The sequence below is a fragment of the Hippocampus comes genome, unplaced genomic scaffold (assembly GCF_001891065.2).
Source record: "Hippocampus comes isolate QL1 unplaced genomic scaffold, H_comes_QL1_v1.1 scaffold255, whole genome shotgun sequence".
Taxonomy (NCBI): Eukaryota; Metazoa; Chordata; class Actinopteri; order Syngnathiformes; family Syngnathidae; genus Hippocampus; species Hippocampus comes.
The window spans coordinates 522,396-546,734 of NW_017806034.1; the positions used below are offsets into that span (position 1 = coordinate 522,396).

The window sequence follows — 24,339 nt, forward strand, 5'->3', positions numbered from 1 at the left end:
CGCACGACGAGATGAAAAAAAAAAAAAATGAACTGCGCACATGCGTGTTTTGTTGCCACACTCCGTTTGTCCCGCCACTATGTGGCGCGCAGAGTTTTCAACATTTTTCAATTTTTTGATGCTTCTCAAGGGTGATGAAAAATGTATGCAAGGCAAAATCCACACAGTGCCGCTGCTGTCAATTACTGCAAAATGCACAATTACTGCATAAGTGAACAGGCACTCCTTTTTTTTTTGTTGTTGTTGGGTTTTTTTTTGCTGCACAAGCACACCTTGGCTGACAGTAGGGGGTCCCGAGCCACCTTTTTTAATTACCTTCAAGCCATCACTGACAACATTAAAAAACAAAAAAGCACACAATACACGGCTTTCTTTCCCCTCAAAAAAGTTTGACTTTAAAACTTTTTTTTTAGGTTTTATTACTGCAGTTGTTTTCACTGTACTTGTTTTTACTTACTCCTAATATTTTACCCATGATATTTGACAACAGTAGCATAAAAAAGGCAAAGAGGAGCAATATTTGTCCTTTTTTTTTTTTTTTTTTTGGGAGACCGCTGTCCACAATTGCCTCCCACCGCTGCTGACATTTCAGCCGGCCCTTGCCACTTTTGATTAACTTTGGTGCACCAATTGACAAAAATAAACATTTACAACAGGCGGGGCCTGTCTCGTTTGACCGAACCCCCCCCCCCCCCACAAAAAAAAACCCCCAAAAAAAAAAATACAAACAACAAGAGGGATTAATGCACTTACTGCCACAATGTGAGTGTTTAATTCCCTGTTTTGTTTGTTGCTAATTACTCATTTATTTCCTGGAGAATTAGGGCGCAGCATCCTTTTAGACACACGCACGCACACACACACACACACACACACACACACACACACGCACGCACTATCAAAGACGAAAAAAAAAGGCAGGAAATATGGCCACAATTAGCTGACAGCCAAAAAGAGCGCCAGACAAATCCATACTTGAAAGACTTGTGTGTGTGCGTACGTGCATGTGCATGTGGTGCGCCACAAAGATGATTAGCCCGCAATCCAATCAATAAAGCGCCAGCGTACTTTATTGCTCGTGACGGAGAAGCCTCACACAAAAGCTAACCTTTACTTACCGTTACGTTTAAAAACAACACAGCGCTTACACAGTGACGCATCAGTCACGAGAGTACACAGCAATTGGAAGAAAAAAAAGGGCGCATACAGTAAGTTGCAGTCACTACAGATATTTCTTTGTTAAAGATGTTTTCTTCTGGATGTTTTATGACAAAGTTGGGCATCAGTTACTCCAGTGGACAGCTACCAAAGAAAATGCCGTTTTCTCCTGCATGCTTGTCTTGTGCATATGGAAGAAAATGGGATGCATGTCGTATTTCACACGATCCAATTCTGGGCGTTGTTTGTTTGTTGCCGTCAGGCGTCCCGGGTAAGCCTCACATCTCTGGCTTGGAGCATCCCGTGCAGGAGGGCGGCACGCTCACCCTGACCTGCACCAGCACAGGCAGCAAGCCCCCCGCCAGGCTGCGATGGTTCCGCGGGGACATGGAACTCCAGGGTAGGAACTGTGTGTGTGTGTGTGTGTGTGTGTGTGTGTGTGTGTGTGTGTGTGTGTGTGTGTGTGTGTGTGTGCGTGCGCGCACATCCTTGCCACGTTCCCGCCTGTGCCCATATGTCTCGGTGTGTGTTTCTGCATGTGTGTGTTTAATATCTTCACTTTCCACGAGTGAGTGCTTTTTTTAAAATGTGTTTATTTATTTATTCTCCTTAAAAAGCTTGAATGAGAACGAGGCTCACTTTTTGCAACTCATGTCATACAAGTGTAGACATTATACTCTACTACCACGACGCTAGCTATCCTGAGCCTGGACTCTTTCAAAATAGGCCTGAAAAGCTTTTAGAGCATTTAGAAAGGCCGACAATGTTTAATTATGAATATGATTTTAACCTTGCACCAATTGATTTTAGCCATTCCAAGTCAAGTCTCCCAAATATGAATTGAATTTACTCAATTTTATTTCATCAAGTTGTTACACGAAATAAAATCATTTGGATCCAGATGCATTTTCTAGGTTGACAATACAACCAAAATTCATCTGGACCAAGATTATATTATTTTGTGAAACCAAATTCAACCATTTTTTTTCAGTCTTAGTTAAATGCTGGTTGTTGTTGTTGTTGGAGTTGTTTTGCAGGTTTGTAATTAGTAGTTAGTTAGCTTGTTGTCCAAGCCTGTGTGTTGTTCACCCAGTGTGTGCCCAGCTTGTGCGCTATGTTACTGCTTTGAGACGCAACACAGTGGCGGCAGCGGCGATTGCGAAATCCAGTCGGAAAGCGGATCTCGCCGGGGATAAGCGTCCCGATCCGGCAATAAAAGGCTGTGCGGATGTCGGCATGAAGGGATGAGGTCGGACAACCCCCGGGGTTCGTGACTGATAAACGGCGGGAAATAGGCGGCGAGGAGACGTCAGGAGAAGACAAATGAATTGACTTTTTTTTACTTGGCCTTATATTCTGACAAATTGCAGCCAGGTGGCTTTTGACCCGACTCGCTTCCTGTCAGCGTGAGGGCTAGCGAGAATGTCCACACAGGCCAGTCTGCTACAGTCCCCTCACATTTATTATTGTTGTTTTATATATATATTTACGGTTATTTTGATCCAAAAACAATTCTTTAGGGGCAAATGGAATGACTATATTATGTAATACTCTGGCATGTCCCACCGTATTTATTTATGTATTTGATGATGATGCATCTTTTGTCCGTCACTGTTCAAAGTGGTTTTATGATATGATTCATACGTATGAAGCAATGTCAGGTTTGCGCTGTGTCCTGATCCTTTGGCAATGTTTGCCGTAATTATGGATCACAACGAATCCAAAAAGAATGGAGTGAGGACACAAAGCGTAGGAGGAGCGGCTTGCCTGAGGACAGATTATCTATTCTTTCTCTTAACGCTGAAACAAAGTCGATATGGTGAGCGAAGGAGCGAGCAAAAGAGAGATGGAGGAGCCCTCGCTAACACCTCTTCTTCGACAAATTGGATTTGGCGGATTTTTTTTCCCTTCCCCAAATGAGTGAAAGTTTTCCACATTCAAAGGTGTTGGACTCGTCTCTTTGACTTACTTCAGGATAGGGAAGAGGAAGACAAATTCTACAGTACATTTGGTCATAACGTACAGGCCCTTTTACGAGAGTGTTAGTTAGCTAGGTAGCTTGGTATTTAGTTGGCTAGTTCTTTAGCTTGTTACTTTGTTTGATAATTTGGTACTCTGTTTTAGTTAGGTAGTTAGATAATTAGCGGAGTTGTTGGTTGGCTCGTTAGTTATTAGTTAGCTAGGCTACTTAATTAGTTAGCACCTCAGTTAGTTGGTAAATAGTGCGTTCATTCTGCAGTTAGTTGGGAAGTTAGTTAATCGTTTGGCCAATCAATTAATATTGGTCAGCTGCAGCAGTTGGTTATCTGGTCGGATGGTTGATGCTCTCAAAGGTGTCGGCCTTGTCTGTTTTAGACGTGCTGGCCCTTTTAAAAAGTCAAGCGAACCAGAGAGCTTCCAAGTGAATGCAAGTGATCCAGCTGTCCCGATAGCACCAATCACTCTTTGCCTCACGCACGCACACACGCTGTCAAATGGTCCTCGTCTGAGATTGGAGGAGGGAACCTTCTCATTCCACCACTTGACATTGTGTGCGCGCGCGCGCGTGTGCGTGTGTGCGTGACCACGCTTGGATGGAGTTTAGGCTGTGAAGAGAGACAGACAGCAGGCGTGTGTGCGTTCGCGTGTTGAGTAAGCTAATGCCTGTGCACGTGTGTGTTTGTGAAGTTAGATTGTGTTAGCGGAGAATAAGTGTTTGTTTTGTGTGTGTGTGTGTGGGGGGGGGGTGCAATAAGACTATGCATTTGCGCGCACGCTTGTAAAGAGATAATGTGTATATAATGTAATAATTTGTGTGGGCGTGTGCATGTGCATGGTGCTGTCTACAGGAAATCTCAGTGACAGCGCGTGTGCATGTGTGAAGATGCCATGTGACAGCGTGTGCGCTTGTGTGTATGCGTATGCTTGAAGACAGAATGACAGCGTGTGTGTGTGTGTGTGTGTGTGTGAAGACGAAGTGTGACAGAGAGTGTGTGTGTGAGAGAGAGAAAGACTGCAACTGACAGTGAATGTCTGTGAAAAGCAGAAATTTGTGTGTGCATGTCATTGTGTGCCTGCTTGAACAGGAGATGACATCATGCGTGTGCGTGCGTGCGTGCGTGCGTGTGGGTGTGTGTGTGTGTGTGTGTGTGTGTGTGAGAGAGAGAGAGAGAGAGAGAGAGAGAGAGAGAGAGAGCGCGCGCGCGCGCAAGCGAAGGCTGCAGGAGGGCTGAGGATGAGGAGGAATTAAAGCCACCACAGCAGAAGCAGAGCCAAGGTGGCTTTGCAGCTGACTAGATGGGAGGTGGTGGTGTGTACGGTGGGTGAATGGGGACGGTGTCAGATGAATCAACAGGGGGTTGGAGGGCTTCGGTTCTTTAAGAAGAGGCGACCGGAGAGCGCAACAGGAGGCGAGTTATTGAGAAGCTACGAAGGCTGATGAAATGGAGACAGAAATCGGGAAAGCGGATTTAGATAGCGAGATGGAAGTGCGCGCGCGTGTGTGAAAAAGAAGAAGTGGGGAGTGGTAATTGAGAAGAATGAAAGGCTCAGAGCTGTGAGGAGTGTATTAGTTGTACGGTGCGAGAGTGCCATGGATCATTTAGTGACATCCTTCCACGTGCCGAATGCAGCAAAATGGGGATTAATGGCCGCACTTGCGGCCAAAGTGGTAGAATTATCGGCCCCGGGAACTCTTGAACGGGGGCTAATGTGACACGTTCAACCGGTGTGGTGCTGGTATATTCATGAGCGCGATGGAGCAAAAAGTTATCCTGTCTTGTTAAAAAATTAGGCTGAAGGGATTCGTCATGAGCAGGAGAGCAGAAATAGGCGTCTCATTTAAAAGCCAGCTGAATAGCTGGCATAGTCATGAGCACGATGGTGCAGAAATAAGTAACGTAAAAAAAATTTAGCTGACACCATTAGTTTTGAGCACCAAGTGAAAATAATAGGAAACATCTTGTCCCAAAGGCAGAACAAAACAAAAATAGGTGATGTCCTGTTTAAAAGGGCGTGTGGCTGGCATAGTCATGAGCATGATGAAGCAAAAATACATATCTGTTTAAAAGGGGTATAAGGCATAGTCATGAAAACGGCGAAGCAAATCATAGGTAACCTTTTGTTTAAAAGGGCGACAGTATGTAGCTGGTATAGTCATGAAATCCGGAACGTCTCGTTTAAAAGGGTATGTGGCTGGCATAGTCATGAGTATGATGGAGCAAAAATAGATAACATCCTATTCACAAAAGGGGGATGGAATAATAATAATAATAATAATAACAATAATAATGTGTCCGATTTATAAGCTGGTACTGTTATGATAACGATGCACCAAAAATCCTTAAAATTTGGTTTCAAAAGGCCACGTGGTAGGCATAGTCATGAGCATGATGGAGCTAAAACCGATCGACATGTTCACGAGTGTGGTTTCAAATGAATTTTATGTCACATCCATATTCCAAAATGGATTGAATTAAATAAAATGTCATAAAATTATGCACAAAATTTGAGCAACACATTTGAGAAACCTTTTCGAAATGTTTTCAAATACATGACAAACCCCACTCCTAATATGACAAATTTGAAGGCACCTTTGAGAGAACAAAAATGTCACACATTGCCATATCACAAAATGGATCAAATTGAAATTTTGCTGAGAAATTCTACACCGAATTAGCCAAAATTGAAAAGTGAAAAAATGTCCATCGAAAATTGTTGCTAATGTGTCAAAAATAAAATCTCATATTTGAAGGCATGATCGAGCTATTTGCAATGACATCAAATTGACAACATTAAAAGTACACAAAAAAAAAACATGAAGTAATTCCCTTTAAAAATGTAATGCTACAGATATTTTGCCATCAACATTCTCTTTGTTTTTTTTCATGCCTCACGTCCTGCTGCGCTTTGGCGGATCAAAGTAGTCTCGGCTCAGCTGTGTGGTTTCAAAAAAATGTCAATTTGGTTTTGGAAGAACCACAGTTTTTAAAGTGGTTAAAAAAAAAAAAAGAGAAGAGAGAGGCTTAAAATACTTCCATGAGCTATGCTCGGGTCAAAAAAATGTTTTTCCTCTTTTCCGTGACACAAACCACAGAAAAAAAACAACATCTCAACTCACAGCGGTTAAATGTTTTGTGTCTTCCCCCGACAACATCCGTTGACCTCGTGTTGCGGATCATCGACGCCTGATATGTCCTCTGGAATCTAAAAAAATATCTTTTCAAACTTTCAAAGACAAACAGAGATGCAGCTTTCACCCCATGTGGGAAGGCCGTTTATTTATCTACTTTATGACGGCAGGCTTTGTAATTATAGCGAGTAAAAATAAGGCCGGGTGGGTCCAAACGCACCATGGCAGCTCTGGGTTTTTTTTTTCCTCCTTACTAATCCTGCTAACGTGACTAATTAAGCAAAAAGATGACCTCATAAATCAGACGTAATCCTGCTTAATGGTGATGACTGTTTGGATTATCATTTGAAGGCAACATAACAGCATGTTTCAGCACATGTTGTTGTCCCGCGGCCAAGTAGAAGCGCCTGCCTACTACTTTTTTGAAGATGAAAAGGAGACCGAAAAGTGGCCATAGCCGCCCCCAAATTCACCATCATCACCCCTGCAAAAGAGGGTCAAATTGGTATTTTAGGGAGGAAAATCTTTATTTATAATTTTTATTTTTTTTTTTAAACAAATAAAAATGTGGGCGGCCCGGTGATCCAGAGGTTAGCGCATCGACCTCCCAGTGCAGAGGTACCGGGTTCGATTCCAGCTCCAGCCTTCTTGTGTGGAGTTTGCATGTTCTCCCAGTGCCTGCGTGGGTTTTCTCCGGGTACTCCGGTTTCCTCCCACATTCCAAAAACATGCATGGCAGGCTGATTGAACACTCTAAATAGACCCTAGGTGTGAGTGTGAGCGCGGATGGTTGTTCGTTTTGTGGCGTCCTTTATAATTTATGTACACTGAAAAAAGTGTCGTGTTGAATTTACTTAATTTTATTTTGTCAAATGGCTGCACAAAATAAAAGCATCAGGTTACAGATACAATTTTGAGCTACAGTAGATGTTTAGTTTACTCCTCTTAGACATTTTGAAAGTACATTATTTTCAGGCCAGAGGGGGAAAAATATATTCCATCCAAAAAAAATACCAATGCACAGCTTCCTTGGACTCGAATGCTGTAGCGGTTTAGAGGACCGAGGTAAGCGATTACAGTTGCATTATTGATGTTTGCTTGGAAAAAATAGACACGAGTATTTATATCACTTTACCACTGAACAGTAATTTAACTTGTTCTCATAAATTTACATATTCTGGCAGAATTTGGAAGATGTCATGATCAGGAAAGACATATTATAAGGCAATTTGGATTAGCACAGTCATAAAACAAGACAGAAACTAATGAGATTGTCCCTGTTCAGTCATCAGTCATCTCCCCCCCACCTCTCAGGTTTGTAAACCGCTGTAATAAGTAACATATCCCTGTAGATGGCGACATTGCATCACTTTGAGTTTTAGATGAGCAGTTTCTGAGTAGAAGATAAAGATTACGGGGTGAATCTCAGCTCATCACATCGATGATGAGGGAGAGAAACACCAACACTTCAGAAATCAAACAAGTTACGGCGACTTGCACTCGAACAGAGTATGTATGATAATGATTTAAACAGAGTATGTGTCGCAATAGGTAGTTGAAAGTACGCGTCACGATCAAGAGAAAAAGATGACACAGTTTATGGAGTGAATCAAGACAGCGATGTCAAAAGAAAAAAAAGTGGGGAGTCAGCATTGCTCACATCGCATTTCTTAGTTGTAAATATCTGTAAATTAATTACCATATTTTCTGCACTATAAGATGCTTTAGAGCAGGGGTGGGCAAACTTTTTAGCTCGGGGGCCATATTGATTTCTAAATTTGACAGGTGGGCCGGGTCAGCACAAGATATGGTACATATAAAAAAACGTATATGTTGACAATCCATACCAAACATCAACAGAACAAAAGCATTCAAGTATTACCATACTTTTTTCATGAGAACAGTGAGATAACTATGGTATATGTCCGGTATGAACGTCCAAGTACGGTATGTTAACAACATACATTGGTGACAACACAAGCAACAAAGTGCAACAATATATTGTCCAAAAACTGCGGCATACAGTACAGGTACAGTATATGAGAAAATATAACAAAGGTAGGACTATTTGCTCCAAAACGAGACGAGTAAAAGACCTGGTGGCTTTCTTTCCACTCACTCACTGTCTCGAACTCGACCTCCCCTCGATCACCACACAAGACAGCGTTGCTCAGCTGATGTCGTGCTTCGAACTTTTGAAGCCAGCCACAGGACGCTTCGAAGTATTCAATGCCCATAGTTGAGTCTTCCAGACTCCAAGCGTCTCCTGAATGTTTCGTACTTCGTAACCCACTTCGTTTAATGAGATACACTTCATTTTCTCTTCCGCGGCCATTACCGCTCCTCTTTGTTTGGATGCCATGCTCTAATATAGGATGTAAAAATGTTCGCAATTCCAGTAAAACTCACTGCAACAAAGAGTCGCTTGCATGTCGCCGTTTTAGATCCAATGACAGAAAATAGCGGTGGGGATACATCTATTTCGTCGTATCGAGCGCGACTTACTTGAGTTAGTGCTACTCCGGGCTTCCGTATCGTCTCCCCCTCCCCCCTTGTGCTCTGCGACTTCAAGTAACTGCGCCACCTGGCGTTTAAATGCCTGTATTACAAGTCCAAATGAAATGAATGCAATAATTTACATCGAACCTTAATTGTGTACTGTACCAACCTTCGGCGGGCCAGATTAAAAAGACCAACGGGCCGGATCCGGCCCGCGGGCCGTAGTTTGCCCATGTCTGCTTTAGAGTATAAGGCGCACCTTCAATGACTGGCCTATTTTAAAACGGTTTTCGTATATAGGGCGCACCGCATTATATGGCGCATAGGATAGAAGCTACAATAGTGACTGCGGTTGCGTTCTGCATCCACTAGATGGAGCTACGCTAAAGGAATACAATACGATACAATACAGCATTTTTTATATCGAGCCTTCACAACCGTTGCCGCTGTAACAAAGCGCTTTACAGAACATTTAAAATACTACGTCCAAGAAATCAGAGTATTGATCCATATATATAAAACGCATTGGATTGTAAGGTGCACTGTCAGCTTTGGAGAAAATTGAATCCTTTTAGGTGCGCCTTATAGCACGGAAAATACGGTATTATATTGCCATCAAAGGACCTTTCACAGTCTTGGTTTTGTTTTCCAGTTTGAGGTGTCACAAAAGCTAAAAATATTGGCCTCAAAGCGTGTGTCAAAGCTACTGCCGAGTACGAAAAAACGGATGTGAACTCTGCTTTGAAAATGGCTGGCAGTGAATGAGTTCAGACAGATAATTATACGGAGGATGGTATAAAAGTATATTATTGTAATTTGTACAGCGATTGGTCCTTACCCCCTATAGAGACAGTTGACTGTATATTTCATGTGTATTATTGTCACCAAATTTTCACTGATCTCCATCCACATCGAGAACCCAATTGATTTTCAATAATACTCCATCTAAGCTACTTGCTTGCCATTTTGAACCTGCTTTACCCCGAGACAAAACACCCCTTGCTGCCTTTGCTAATTATTTCACGAGGACTTGTTGGCCATATCCCCACAATCAATAAAGTAATCACTAATGAACAAAACATTTCCAATCGATGGGATGTGACAAGCGGCTACATCGGGAGTTTAATTGAAAGCGAAGTCCGCTACATCTCGGCCGCAGACATTTAGTCACACCGTTAATTGTTTGTCAGCGCGGCGCACACCTGCGGATTTTACAAGCCCACCTCCCTAAAATATGTATTTTGTTTTTGTACCTTTTACTCCCTTATTTGTTTGCCGCATTAGTCAGCAAAAAGGAAGGCAGCGGGCGCGAGAATATGGCCGGTGCGTAAAGGCATTGTTAGGTGAGCGGTATATGTGGCGTGTCGTGATGGATTGGGGAACAAAACACCCGGGGGCGCGCGGCGTTGCTGCGCACCAAACACATTTTTCATTTAATGGGAACAAATGGCCGTCGCCGTTGTGCCATAGCGGCACAAAAAGTAGAACATTCTAATTAGATGACAGTGGTGTATGGCACTGGTGGTACAGGGGAGGTGAACAAAGCAAATTTTTAGAAAGAGAGGAGGGGGGGGGGGAATTTCCTGAGATTAAAAAAAGGTCTGGCATTACTATTGGTTGTGGTGGTCCTAATGTGAATAAAATAGCCTTTGAGAGTCATAACAGATGATTTGAAAGTGCACCCCTCTCCTCTGACTATGGTTTTGTGTTAAATGGCAAGCCGTCAAATTTCCAGCCATGCTCCTCCTACATGAAATGACAAAAAAAAAATATCTAACTCTTGACAATCTAGCATCAGTGTATAAATCCGATAAAATCTTTAGGACAAGTCTGACAAAATCTTGAGGACAATTCTGTCTTTGAAGGATTCTCTGAAAATGTCCAAAAGGACCCCGAAAAGACTGCTTGGAACAAAAATGGCAGGGCTGAGTTTTCCCTAAGAAAAAAAAAAAAAAAAGAAAAAGAAAATCATGAGCTAATGCTAAGGTTGTGTGTTCTTTGGCAAGTCATGAAACTTTGCTGCATGGTCCCCCATACACACAACCAAAATTCACATTTCTGGGCCAATTTGCCATCTCTGAGGTCTGTCTCGTGTAGATGGTTGCAATTTGGTAAAAACTGGGACAAAATCTCTTGGACGAGTTTGCCTTTTGAAGAACCTCCTTGAAATTACAAGAAAAACTATCAGCTTTCAATATCTGCTTTCGACTAAAACGTCAGATTTCTCGTGGTTTTTTTTTTTTTTTGACATGGCTTCTGCAAACTTGTTTTGTCTTTCTACTCTTGATAAAAATTGCTGTTAAATTTCATCTCGCAAGGTGAAGCTGCTTTTGGAGGGTGAATCTCTCCCCCCCACCCCAAATCATGAACTAATGCTCACATTTTGTGTTGCAAGTCATCCAACTTTTCTGCCTTTCTCCTCTTACATGCAATGAAAACTCAAATTCGGTGTCATTCCGTTTTGGTAGAACTCGTGACAAAATCTGTCCATCTTTGAAAAACCCCTTGAAATGACCCAAATGACCCTACAACTGACTGCTTAAGACTCAATATGACCTTTTTTTTTTTTGGGTGCATCTGCTCATGATATGCGTCGTCCAAATTTCATGTAGCAAAGTGAAACGAGATGTCGGGGCTGAATTATGATGTTTTTTTCTTCTCCAAAATGTTGAGTGTTTTATGATGAGTCATCAAACTTCACTGCCATGCAACAACGAAAACTCAGGTCAGATCTCATCGAGCATTTGTGGTTCCAAATTGCTCTCAATTGGACAATATCTCTCGGACAAGTTGGTCTCTGAAGAACCACTGCAAATTGGCCAAATGAGGCTAAAATGGCCACTTAGACATTAACGGCACACTTCCTGTGACTTTTCCGCCATCTGTTCTTGGGACTTTTTTATCCATCTACTCATATCAGACTTCTGTAAATCGATTTGTAACAGCTGCAGCTGTTGTCGAAAGCGCTATATTCATTAGGATGTATTGTATTGCATACCAGCTTTCACGTTTCATTGGTCTCCTCTTTTTTCCCCACCGCAGGCCGGCCGGACGTGGTGGAGTCGGTTCCGGATGAGCCCACGTACAACGTGAGCAGCGAGCTGACGCTGGAGGTGAGCCGTGCCGACGACAACCAGGTGGTCACCTGCGCCGTGGACCACCCGTCGCTCGCCCCGGGGGACAAGAGGAGCGAGCAGGCACTTCAAGTCTTATGTGAGTCACCTTATGGGGCAGAGTTGGCCACAGAAACCTTCACTTTTGTACTTAAGTAGGAGTACAATTACTTCAATGAAAAGACTGGTAAAAGCATTAAGTGCTGATTCAACTCTTGAACCCAAGCAGATTGTCCTGACTTGCCAAAAATTGGATTCAGGGAAGAGTTCTGTTGCTTTAGAGCAGTGGTTCTTAACCTTTTTGGAGGTACCGAACCCAACCAGTTAATATGCACATTCACTGAACCCTTCATGAATGAAAAATAAATAGATATATTTTTTACAAATTCAAGATATTTAAAAAAAACGCATTTATTAAAAACAGAAAAAAGTAAATAAAATGTCAAGAGATAAATATACTTACAGTCACACGTTGACGACTAAGCAAACTAAATTTCCCACAGCACTGATTGGATGAGCAATGTCATGTGATCATCTGCAGCCAGGGATGGCCAAGCAGGCGTGTCATAACTAATTAACATGTTGAGTCGCGTGTGTCTTACCCTCAATGGCAGAGGCTCTGTCGAACCCCCGAGACCGACTCACGGAACCCCTGGGGTTCGATCGAACCCAGGTTAAGAACCACCGCTTTAGAGGAGTGTGACTCAAGTAAATGTAAAAAGCTGTGCTCCAAATAATTACTTGGGTAACTGTGAAGTAGTACGCATGGGGGTGAAAAAAGGTCAAATAATACAAATAATGGGTCAAAGAAAAAAATCGATCTATCTTGTGGTCGTACTGAGAAGAAGAAAAAAAAAATATCACATGGCATGTTTTTTTTTCTCAGAGAAAGCACCCTCAAATAAAGTGCAGAGACCTGAAAACTCTCCTTATGAACAGTATCAAAGTATTTGTACTTTATCAAAGTATTTGTACTTTGTTACTTTGATACTGCCCACCTCTGCTGATAGGTGAACGTGTGTGAGGATGCTGGGAGAAAGACTAACTACTGTTAGAATGTGGTCCGGCGTGTCGCATTCAGGCAGCAGCACTGCCATCATTTGGTCACCGCCGGGACTGTTTTTTTTTTTTTTTTTTTTTGTGGAAGGCTTATGTCATCGTGGGAGGCGGCTGGCAGATGCGAGTCGATGGTGATATGGTTGAACGAGAGTACCTCAGTCGTGCGCATGCCTCTCCCGATTTCAGTCCTGGGTTACATAACTAACTGTGTGTGTGTGTGTGTGTGTGTGTGTGTGTGTGTGTGTGTGTGTGTGTGTGTGTGTGTGTGTGTGCGTGCGTGTTTTCATTTACAGATTCCCCAAACGTTCAGATACTGCCCGAGAGTGATCTGCCTCGTGAAGGGGAGAAGTTTCACCTCGAATGTTTGGGCAATAGCAACCCCGAGTAAGACAAGACAACACACACACACACACACACACACACACACACACACACACACACACACACACACACACACACACACACACGCAAATCGTAAATGATTAAAACACCCGTCTAGACACAACACGCTCATAGTCCACTTCCACCTCCCAGGCTGAGGTTGAGTCACATCAACGGCACAGCGTGAAATCGAAGAAATGGGATTAGTGCACCCGCTTTCTCATTTTACAAAACGTTTAAAAAAATATAAAGTTAATTGACGTCGATAGCCAATACAATGAGCCACCCTGAGGTGTTTGGTGTCAGAAGTGGGATTTCATTAATTGCACTTGTTTTAAAAAAAAAAAAAAAAAATCATCCCAATGTCATTGATTGTCATTTATCGCCAATATGAAAAGCCATCCTGAGATATTTGTTTTCAGGAGTGAGCTGTAAACCGTTACGATTCATGGGTATTTATATCAGAAGTGGGATTATTTTGGTTTGAGAAGTGGGATTTGGTCCTACACAGTCATTGTGGAAATGGGTCCAGCACCTGTGTTTATATTCATTTATAAGGTTACGCGAACCCGTGTGTTGACATTTGTCATCTCTAGTCGGTATTTGGAGTCAGAAGCAAGATCAAAACATCTAAACAGTACACCTCTGAACCATGAGTTAAATGTATTACCTCATATGTCATTAGCCCCCCCCCCCCCCAAAAATATGAATAGGCCGCCTGTGGGCAGATAAATGCGACATAGACACAATGTATTACAAAACTCAGAAAAACACACGCGTACACACACATATTGAGTCAAATCCACTCTCTCTTTCCTTGTGGCCTTTCTGAATTATAGATGAAGCTTCTCGCCACCCGCATTCATCGATCCCCTCTTTCCCGTCCCTCCCCGCCCTGCCGCCTCACCTGCCGCCAATTTGCGCCTTTTTCATCCTGTCATACCGTCTACCACCTCCCCCTTACGTCCTTCCCTGTAATGATCTCCACTCGTACCTTTTCCATCATAGCACATACTCACAGACATCCTCCTGTCTGTTTGATTGACAGACGCATCAGATAGTAACCAGGGGGAAGGTGGTAGAGGATGGGGGAGGAGGGGAGGGTCCTGAAATACACACTTTGCAGGTAGATTTACCCAAGGTACTTGGTGTGAGAAGTGGGATTCAAACTAGCACTTAGTTTTCTTTACTTGGGTTGGCCAACTACGCTAATGTATTAATTTAGGGAGGCACGTTAGGTGCGTAGGTAGTTAAGGAAGTGGTTGTTAAGTTAGGCTTGGTTGGTAGGTTGGTTTTTTGATAGGTAGTTAGAGTATATAGGCCCGGTAGTATTGGTTGGTAGATTGGTCGGTAGCTACTGTAGATAGGTAGGTTATGTCAGTAGCAAGGTCGTTTGGTTGATCGGTAGTTAGCTAGGGTGTTATGTAGGTTGGTAGGAATCATGGTCGTTTAGCTAGTCAGTTGGTGGGTAGGTGGCTTTGCTCACTTGGTAGATAGGAAAGACAATTGACCCGCCTGTTGGTACGTATTTAGTTAGGTAGGTTGGTCGACAATCTAAGTATGTACTATAGGTAGGTAGCTTGGTAGGTATTGTAGATAAAGGTAGGTAGGTAGGTAGGTAGGTAGGTCGGCCGATGGGTGGGTCGGTCGATGGGTGGGTCGGTCGGTCGGTCGGTGGGTAGTTGTTTGGAGGAAGGTAGGTCGATTAGTAGGTAGGTAGATGAGATCTATCTGGTAAACTACTCATCTATGTCGACAGTATCTTTGTCTGTAGTTATTCAGGTACTGCAGTTCTGTATGCAAACATCGTTGGCAAAGGTAAAAACAAAACTGACGATAATAGGAGTATGACATCATAAAAAAATAATTAACAGCGGCATAAACGTTAATAATCCCAGAGAAGAAAAACAGAAGAGGGTCTCCTGCTGGCCGTGAAAGGCGATGGGCTGTTGTGCAAAATCCCCCCCCCCCCTCCCTCCATCCTCCATCCACCGCAACCCCCCTCGCAGTGACAGATCGTCTGCAATTAAGCAAACAATTAAGTCGGCATTTAGCGTCTGTAAGTGGCTGTTATGAAACATTACGCTCAAGTCAATGTGCGTTTTACGGTCCCGGGAGCGGCCTGCTAATCGCTCGGATGTTGCCGGTGCGGCTGCTCTGCAGGAAAAAAAAAAAAAAAAGCAGCAATACGGGTCAAGATCTTTAAAAGGCTGATTGTTGCCCTGTCAGAGAAAGGGGGGGGGGGGGAATCCGACAACGAAAGCAAATGCACTTTTTTTCCGCTAGCGTTTGAGTGCACTCTTTGTTTCCGGTAAATCAGCAAAAAGCAAAGCTGCACTGAGACGTGTCAGTCACAAGTGGCTGTTTTCAATCAAGTTGAGATCAGGTTACAGATTACTGTACTATTTCTACACGCATCAGGTGAAGGACGTGTCGGGCTTCAGTCAATGTAGCTATTCCGAGGAAAAGGGTAGGTTATGCAGATTAATAGGTAGGGCAGGTAGGTAGATTAGGTAAACAGGAAGAGAATTAACTCTTTCAGGGACAGTGGTTACTAGCGTGTACAGCAATTCACATGTTGTTTTGTCTTATATTAATTGAACTTAATGTCACAGTTGTGCATCAACCACTACAATGGTCACTTATGTGTTGCCATCCACCGCCGTTATTTTTATTTTCATGCCGAAAGACTAAAAACACTTGAGAAAAAAATCCTGATGTAGGTTATCATTTGTCCATGGAAGGGTTCAGTAGATCAGTAGGTATATTGGTAGGGAGGGGAGCGAAAGAGGTAGGTAGGAAGTAACGAAGTAAAGAAGTGAGGAAGTAAAGAAGTAAGGAAATAAGGCGGTAATGAGGTAAAGGAGTTAGGAAGTCAGGAAGTAAAGTGGTAATGAGGTAAGGAGGTAAAGAAGTAAGAGAGTAAGGAGGTAAAGAAGGAAGGAAGAGGTAAGGAAGTAAAGAAGTAAGGAAGTAACGACTTAAGGAAGTAAAGATGTAAAGAAGTAAGGAAGTAAAGCGGTAATGAGGTAAGGAGGTAAAGAAGTAAGGAAGTAAGGAGGTAAAGAAGGAAGTAAAGAGATAAGGAAGTAAAGAGGTAAGGAGGTAAAGAAGTAAGGAAGAAAGGAGGTAAAGAAGGAAGTAAAGAGATAAGGAAGTAAAGAGGTAAGGAGGTAAAGAAGTAAGGAAGAAAGGAGGTAAAGAAGGAAGTAAAGAGATAAGGAAGTAAAGAGGTAAGGAGGTAAAGAAGTAAGGAAGAAAGGAGGTAAAGAAGGAAGTAAAGAGATAAGGAAGTAAAGAGGTAAGGAGGTAAAGAAGTAAGGAAGAAAGGAGGTAAAGAAGGAAGTAAAGAGATAAGGAAGTAAAGAGGTAAGGAGGTAAAGAAGTAAGGAAGAAAGGAGGTAAAGAAGGAAGTAAAGAGATAAGGAAGTAAAGAGGTAAGGAGGTAAAGAAGTAAGGAAGAAAGGAGGTAAAGAAGGAAGTAAAGAGATAAGGAAGTAACGACTTAAGGAGGTAAGGAAGTCAAGAGGTAAGGAGGTATGGAAGTAAAGTAAGGAAGTAAAGATTTAAAGAAGTAAGGAAGCAAAGAGGTAAGGAGGTAAGGAAGTATGGAAGTAAAGATGTAGGGAGGTAAAGAAGTGAAGAAATAGAGAAGTAAGGAAGTAAAGGGGTAAAGAAGGAAGTAGAGATGTAAAGAAGTAAGTCAAGAAGTAAGGAGGTAAAGAAGTGAAGAAGTAAAGAAGTAAGGAAGTAAAGAGGTAGGAAGGAAGTAAAGAAGTATGGAAGTAAGGAAGGAAAGAAAGTAGGTAGGAAAGAAGGAGACTTCAATATTGCTTACGCTCTCACCAGGGTGACATCTCACGGAGTCCAATTTACCCGGCAAATCCTGTACCCGAGTGAAGGTGTCTTGATTATCACTGCGTCTCCTTCGATCTCCTCCGTCCGTCTCCAGCGGGTCTCCAGACATCGCAGAGGCCGTCGCCCCACTCCGCAGACAGAATTAGTCTCTCCGGAGTCTCCGACGCCAGCTGGTGACTTTGAATTAAAAAAAAAAGTATCCAAAGGATGTCAGAAAGGTGTCGTTATTCCAGTATCGATTAACGCAGGCAGGGTGGGTACGCGGCATAGTTTGGTTTGGTCGTTGTGGAGGTGAAAGAAGGTGATGATTGAATTTTGCCGTCTTCCTCGATTTTCAGCCTGCAGGTCTAAAAAAGCGTATGGGGGGGCGGATTCACCCCCATAGTTCTCCCTGGCGTCCCAGCTGGCCGTCATTGTAATTACCACCGAGCGCCTGAAGCAGCGTCTCATTTGCATAATTGATTCTTTTATCAAGGAACATTTGCCGTTATCGCTCTCATCGCCCGATGGATTTTTTTTTCGCTAGCATTGGAAATGCCGATCTTTCTTCTCTCGTCCTCCTTTCATCCGCCCTCATCCATCCTTCGTCCCATCACTTCTTCATCCTGCCTTTCATCCTCTCATTTAACGGCTGTCCTGTCTTCTCATCGTCTTGTCGCCCGCGTGCTTTTGATTTCATTTTTCCTCTCTTTTTGAACTCTTTTTTTTTTTTTTTTTTTTTCCTCTCTCTTTGTGGTTTCTAGGCCTTCGTCCTACATTTGGGAAAAGAAGGACGGAGAGCTCCCCCCGCTGGCCAAAGCCGAGGGCACCTTCCTGCGCTTCGAGGCGCTCAACAAGTCGGACAACGGCGTGTACCTGTGCTTCGCCGACAACGGCATCGGCAGCAGCGTTGGCGAGTACGTGCTGTTGGTGCAAGGTGAGGTTTCGGGAAGCTTTTATGTCGAGTTGGGGGTTTTATTTGAGGGTCTGAAGGGAAAGAAAGTCGGCAGTAGAGGTGGAACTGTACAGGTATTTGCGTCTCGTGTCAGAACACCGAACAGTTCCATGGTACGTACATCAAAGGAGTCGCGGGACGGGTTGGGGGGAATGTTGTCAAGAAAAGTCTTCTGTTTTTTCATTTTTCCCCCCACCATTCTAATTTTGTTTCATTTGTTTCCTCTTATCCAACCGCGTTGCCTTTGCTTTACTTCCAAACGCTTTTGCCTCGCGCTTGGCTCCCCTTGTCTCTCCTGTATTGACGGTCCGCCACCTTTTCTATCATTGCGCATTTTCCCCCGCCCCTTCCTGCAAAAGATCCCAACGACCCCACGGACTCCACGAGCACTCCCCCAACTTTTACGCCCACATTTTCCTCCCTGGTGACCGATCCCACGTCCTCCCTTCCTGAGCTTTTCTCCACCGGGTCCCCGTCCGAAACGCCGCCCACCATAACCGTCACGACCGCTACCGCCACAACCGCGCTTTCCAACGAGCTTTTCCCCGGCTTGACCGTCAACCCCGACTCCTCTGCAATGCCTCCACCTTTCTCCCCTTCCTCCCTGACTCCCTCAGTTTCCGACGGGCTGACTGGACATGCCACCCCCACAGGTAAAAAAAAAAAAAAATCAATCAATCAAAAAATTTCCATCAACAAGTGCGAGACCCCTGCCCACCGTGGCAAATAAATCTACTGTTGCTCATCTTGTCGCCATGGAGACAAGGACTTTGTATGCATGTCGGGATTTCACTGCTGTTTTTCTTTCTTTCTTTCTTTCTTTCTTTGTCCCTCCTTACCACCACACCCGCCCGGTGATAATCCCTGAACACAAAACCACAACACACACACACACACACACACACACACACACACACAAACACACACACACACCAAACAATCATCCCGTGGTTTCCTCATCCACTCACCAAGATGCTGCTGAAAACATCGCAGGTACAACATGCACCCGTTTGTCATCCGTTTATCACCCGAGTGCTTGTACGAGACGCAACATGAGCCTCACAATCCGATGGCATGCAAGAGTCGTATCAAGAAATACTTGCAGATGGGTGGGTCGGTAGGTGGGGAGATTGGTTGCTAAGTAGGTAACCGGTATTCAGGAATTTGTTGGTACTAAGGAAGGATGGCAGGTAAGTCCGTATTTAGGTACGTAGATTTATAAGTAGGTCGGTACTTATGGAAATGTTGTAAGACAGGAATGTTAGGTAGAAAAGTATGTAGTAGTTTAGTTGGATGGTTACTGAGGTCGATAGGTGGGTTGGTTGTTAGGTAGGTGTCTGGGTACGAAGGATGGTAGGTGGGTTGGTGATACGCAAGGATGGTAGATGGGTAAGTAGGTGAGTATGTAAGGAGTTGGTTAGGTAGGTTGTTTGTTCAGTCACTCATAGATCACAGTTGTTAGGAAGGTAGTAAGTCGAAGGTTCATTGGGAAGTACAGTAGTTAGTTGGTTGGTTAGTTAGGTTGGTCAGATGGTGTGTTGGTTGTTCAGCCAGATAGGTAGTTTAATATGTATGCCATTAAATACAGTAAGTAGGTTCGTATGTACATTAGATAGGTAGGTTGTGGGCCGTGAGGTAGCTTGTATTGGAAGGGAGGTCCTGTAGGTAGTCCTTAGTCCTGGTAGGTGATTGTTTGGTTAAGTACTTTAAGCAGGTACCGTCGACTGGTCGGGTAGTTAGGCCGGTAGGTACTGTAGTTGGGGTGGGTATGTAGCTTGTTCCCCTTTTTTGTACACTACTGCCATCCACAGGATAAGAGTGGAACCGTCACATCTTTCAATCAGCAACCAGTGAAATGGATTCGATAGTTTGGCCTTGGCGGAGGTCTACTTGTTCCTGCCACTCTTGTTTTGAGCTCATCAGATTGTGTCGTGTTGTGGCCTGAGGGTTTGTGTGTGCGCTCACGTTCTTGTGCTTTTAGCTTTCCCCTTTAGCTCTATTTGTATGTGTGTGTTCTCGGTTTCTGTGTAGGTCTACGTGGTTCTGTGTTTCCATCAGCACACGTACACTCACTCTCATATACACTCAAACAGAGTGAGTAATGAATGTTTCATGGCGACACGTGTGTATGCGACACACGTTCTACCAACACATGACCCTTTGAGTGGTACTGGTCAATTGCACTGTGTGTGCGTGTGTGTGTGAGTGTGTGTGCGTGTATGTGTTCCGACACTGACAAGTGCGATTAATGGCCTCATTGGCAGTCTCGCCTCGTCAGCGCACCCCCATCACCTCTGTGCCTGAGTGTGCGTGTGTGTGGTTGTGTGTATGTGTGTGTGTGTATGTGTGTGTGTGTGTGTGTGTGTGTGTGTGTGTGTGTGTTCAGGTCTGTGGTGGAAACTATCTAAGTATAAAAACTCATTCACTGCCAGCCATTTTCAGATCCTCCTTTACCCTAACACGTGGAGAAAAAAAAAACCCCACGTAACTGTCAAAGAATTCACTTTTAGAGTACCGGTACTCACTAATACGCAGTACTGGTACCACTCGTACTTTTGATGCAAAAAATTTCAATCAACACAATGGCAGGTCATTGTGAAGCAAGACCTTCCTTTCTTTCTGCCGCACATGAAGGTTCGCCACCGTAATGTCGCACCAACGACTGGCAAGGAGCACTTCTTCGATGTCAGATTTTTTATTTTTTTTCTGAAGTATTGGTAGCTGCTATCGGCAGCCTTCATGAGTACCCGATACAAAGAAACGAGGCCGGCGTCGGGCCAGATATTGATACCTGGTATCAGTACTAGCCTATCCCTAAATTTAGCTCCATATTTTTCTTACTTTTACTGACGTACAAGAGTTGAATTACTTGAACTTTGTCTTTTTTTTTTTTTTTTTTACACAACTATCTGTACTTCTGCTTGAGTACAAAGTGTGAGTACCTTTGCCACTAGTGTGCGTGCGTGCGTGTGTGTGTGTGTGCCCCACCCACCCTTTCATGTCACTCACATTTTTCACTTATTTTTGCTCCAAAATGGCCACCACTGCACCAGTTTCTCGTCCCCTAATTGATGAACTCACTGCTAGAGTGTTGTATGACATAAAGTGTTGGATGACATTTCATGCGTGCTCTGTTCTAATTATGTTCTTGTTTTTTTGGGGGGTTTTTTTTGTTTTTGTTTTTTTTTCTGCTTCTCTCTTCCTCACGACCTCTCCTCACCTCCTCAACTCTTTCCTCGCTTCCTACTTCCATCTTCACTTTGTCCTCCCAATCTTTCCTCACTCCTTCACCTCCTCCTCCCCCCTTTTGCTCCTCCTCTCCCGGGTTCCCGTCGCCTCGTTTAGACCCCACGGCCATGTCGACGTCATCGAGCGTGGACCACGCGGTGATCGGCGGCGTGGTGGCCGTCATCGTCTTCATCCTGCTGTGCCTCCTCATCGTCTTTGGGAGATACCTCATCAGACACAAAGGTCTGGCGCGTTCATATACACACACACACACACACACACACACACCCTCCTCTCCCGGGTTCCCGTCGCCTCGTTTAGACCCCACGGCCATGTCGACGTCATCGAGCGTGGACCACGCGGTGATCGGCGGCGTGGTGGCCGTCATCGTCTTCATCCTGCTGTGCCTCCTCATCGTCTTTGGGAGATACCTCATCAGACACAAAGGTCTGGCGCGTTCATATACACACACACACACACACACACACACACACACGCACGCACGCACACACACACACACACACACACACACACACACACACATGCACTGAAATGTTAACCCTTTCAGGGACAGCGGTTACTACAGTGGACAGCTTATCATGTTATCAGGTTACAGGGTGCATCAAAGTTTTCAATTAATTTGAAAACTTTTAACTGACTCTTTTTTTCACATTGTCATTATGGGGTGTTGTGTGAAGTATTTTGAGGAAGGCTGCATTTGAAGTGTACATCTTGCCTCCGATCGGGTTCATTTCATCGCGGCAGCCAGAATCACGATCGTGATTAATATGAGTTGAATTATGGAGCCCTAATTTTTTTTTTTCCCCCATAGGAACATATTTGACCCACGAGGCCAAAGGCTCAGACGACGCCCCCGACGCCGACACGGCCATCATCAACGCTGAGGGTGGAAACTCCGGAGTCGAGGACAAGAAGGAGTACTTCATCTAGGGAGCAAGAAGAGAAGAAAGAAGGAAGGAGAAGAAGGAAAGAACAATCTTCCATTTTGTTTTCACCACACTCAGTTGCTCGAGAAAGTCGGGGGTGAGGACTTCGTTTGCATCGACACGGGGGATGTGAGATTTGCACTGACACACACCCACACATACACACACACCCACACACACGATGACTAACTAACACGTTATTGTTACGTTGCGATCCCGGCGTCCCGTTTTTGAACCAACTCCGAAATTGTAACTCACATTCCTTCCCGAGCTGCTTCCTACATGAACACCACACCCACTTCATGAACATCCTCAGCCTGCCCTCTTCAAAAAAAAATGTGACGAGCCACCCTGCAACCCCCACCTAAGGCCCCTCCATCTACACTACACACGTACACCTATAAATATGTGTGTGTGTGTGTGTGTGTGTGTGTGTATGTATGTATATATATATATATATTTTTTTTTTTAAGGTTTTGATGGCATGTTGTAGCGTTTGCAGAATGTGCTGCTTGGGCACAAGAATGCAACTTTTTTCTTTTGTCCTTTCTCCAACTAAATAAAACCTTTTTAAAATGTTCAACACTCACTTCAAAACAGCAAACGATCATTTTGCTTCCACGACTGAACATGTTCTGCCGCATGTTGTATTGACACAATGTCACGATTCCGACATAATATATGGAGCGAGATTTGTTTGTGTTCTTTGGCGCCAACTTGATTTTGTCAAATGTAAAAGAATGAGGGAGGACGTGTTAGAAGGAAACACGGAGAGTCATTCCTTCACGTCTTGACTCTTTTGGGTTGTTTTGGCTTGACTGGGTCAAGAATGTTTCCCTGAGTGAAAATATTGTTCATGATTGGCTTTGTTGTGGCAGGCTACAACAGAAGGATGTGGAGTTTTTGATTATGGCCCGGTTGTGGGAGGCAAAACTCGGTGACCTTCATTTTAACTTCTGCCCCACATTGTTTAGCCCACTGGCTCAAAGGTTTGTGAGCAAGATTGTCTCCAAATTGTGCAATAAAAACTTACAGGTGTTTGCTTTTTTTTTTTTTTTTTTTGCCCAAAGTCTGGGGGCCCCTCCAGTCTACAGGATTGTGAAAACCGGACTCAGCTTTGGTGGAGCAGTGCAAGAGGCACGATGAGGTTGGGCTCACTTGCATGACTGATTTCAGCAAGACGAAAACTCTACCAAAGTGCAACCTTTTCAACAATTCAAATAATGAGATCAGTGGTTGTCAACAGCGCAACTCTGCAAATCGTCATCGGGTTGAAATGTCACACTCTGGTCACTTCAGTTGGTGTTCTGAATCCGCTACCTGACGCATGCGGTGGGACAGCGAGCCGTGCAAAACACGGGAAAATGCCAGCTTTGACGGCCAGTGCGAAAAAGGCTTCCGCTTATCATCGAAGTACTGCAAGGCTACGCTATCACCTTCGTGCAAAACATGCAGCGACGCCTTCAACAGTTTGTCTTGACTCAATACAAGCAAAGCTAATCTGCCTCAAGAGCTGGCTGAAAGAGGAGAAGAATTCCACTTTTATTTAGTGGTTATCGAATCTCACTCGGCAGCACGCTCGTGAAGACAAAAAAACGCTATGGCCTACATTGCAACATTTCAGACACATGCTGGAATTGCAAATCAAACTTTATATCAAAATGTTGGTCTGTTAACCCAAATTGACAAAAAACGTGTTTGGCTTCACACGTGCATGCTTTGCCTTTGTCCGCATTGGCACGTTTTGCACTCTTTCCCAGCCAAGTGTGCATATGCATGTGTTCAAGCTGTTATCTAGGGCATTATTCCGCAACACCTACCAGCGTGTCAACACCTGCACCTTGGGGTGGTGGGGAGGGCTTTAGGCTGACGCGTGAGTTTTGGCAGGTTCTGGGTTTTGTGACGCTCTCTAAACGAGCATGTGAGCAGACTGTAATAATGGGCACATATGCTCACAAACACACAGCGGCTATTTTTAGGAAAGACTCGCACTTTTATGCTTCACTCGTCAGTGTTTGTGCAGTTGGGGGGTAAGGGGGGGTGCGGGGGTTT

At 44.0% G+C, this 24,339-nt stretch overlaps 1 protein-coding gene across 1 annotated transcript in view; it reads left to right on the top strand.

The window, feature by feature from the left end:
* The window catches only part of cadm3 (cell adhesion molecule 3), a 101,131-nt gene extending 78,403 nt beyond the window's left edge, over positions 1-22,728 (top strand). Inside the window, exons 5-12 of the mRNA XM_019892837.1 lie at positions 1,213-1,558; positions 11,810-11,980; positions 13,233-13,323; positions 17,922-18,094; positions 18,472-18,765; positions 19,085-19,105; positions 21,458-21,583; positions 22,173-22,728. Of these exons, the coding sequence (XP_019748396.1) occupies positions 1,213-1,558; positions 11,810-11,980; positions 13,233-13,323; positions 17,922-18,094; positions 18,472-18,765; positions 19,085-19,105; positions 21,458-21,583; positions 22,173-22,291 (1,341 nt within the window). The 3' untranslated portion in view covers positions 22,292-22,728. The remainder of the gene's footprint in view (positions 1-1,212; positions 1,559-11,809; positions 11,981-13,232; positions 13,324-17,921; positions 18,095-18,471; positions 18,766-19,084; positions 19,106-21,457; positions 21,584-22,172) is intronic.
* Positions 22,729-24,339: the final 1,611 nt, after the last annotated feature.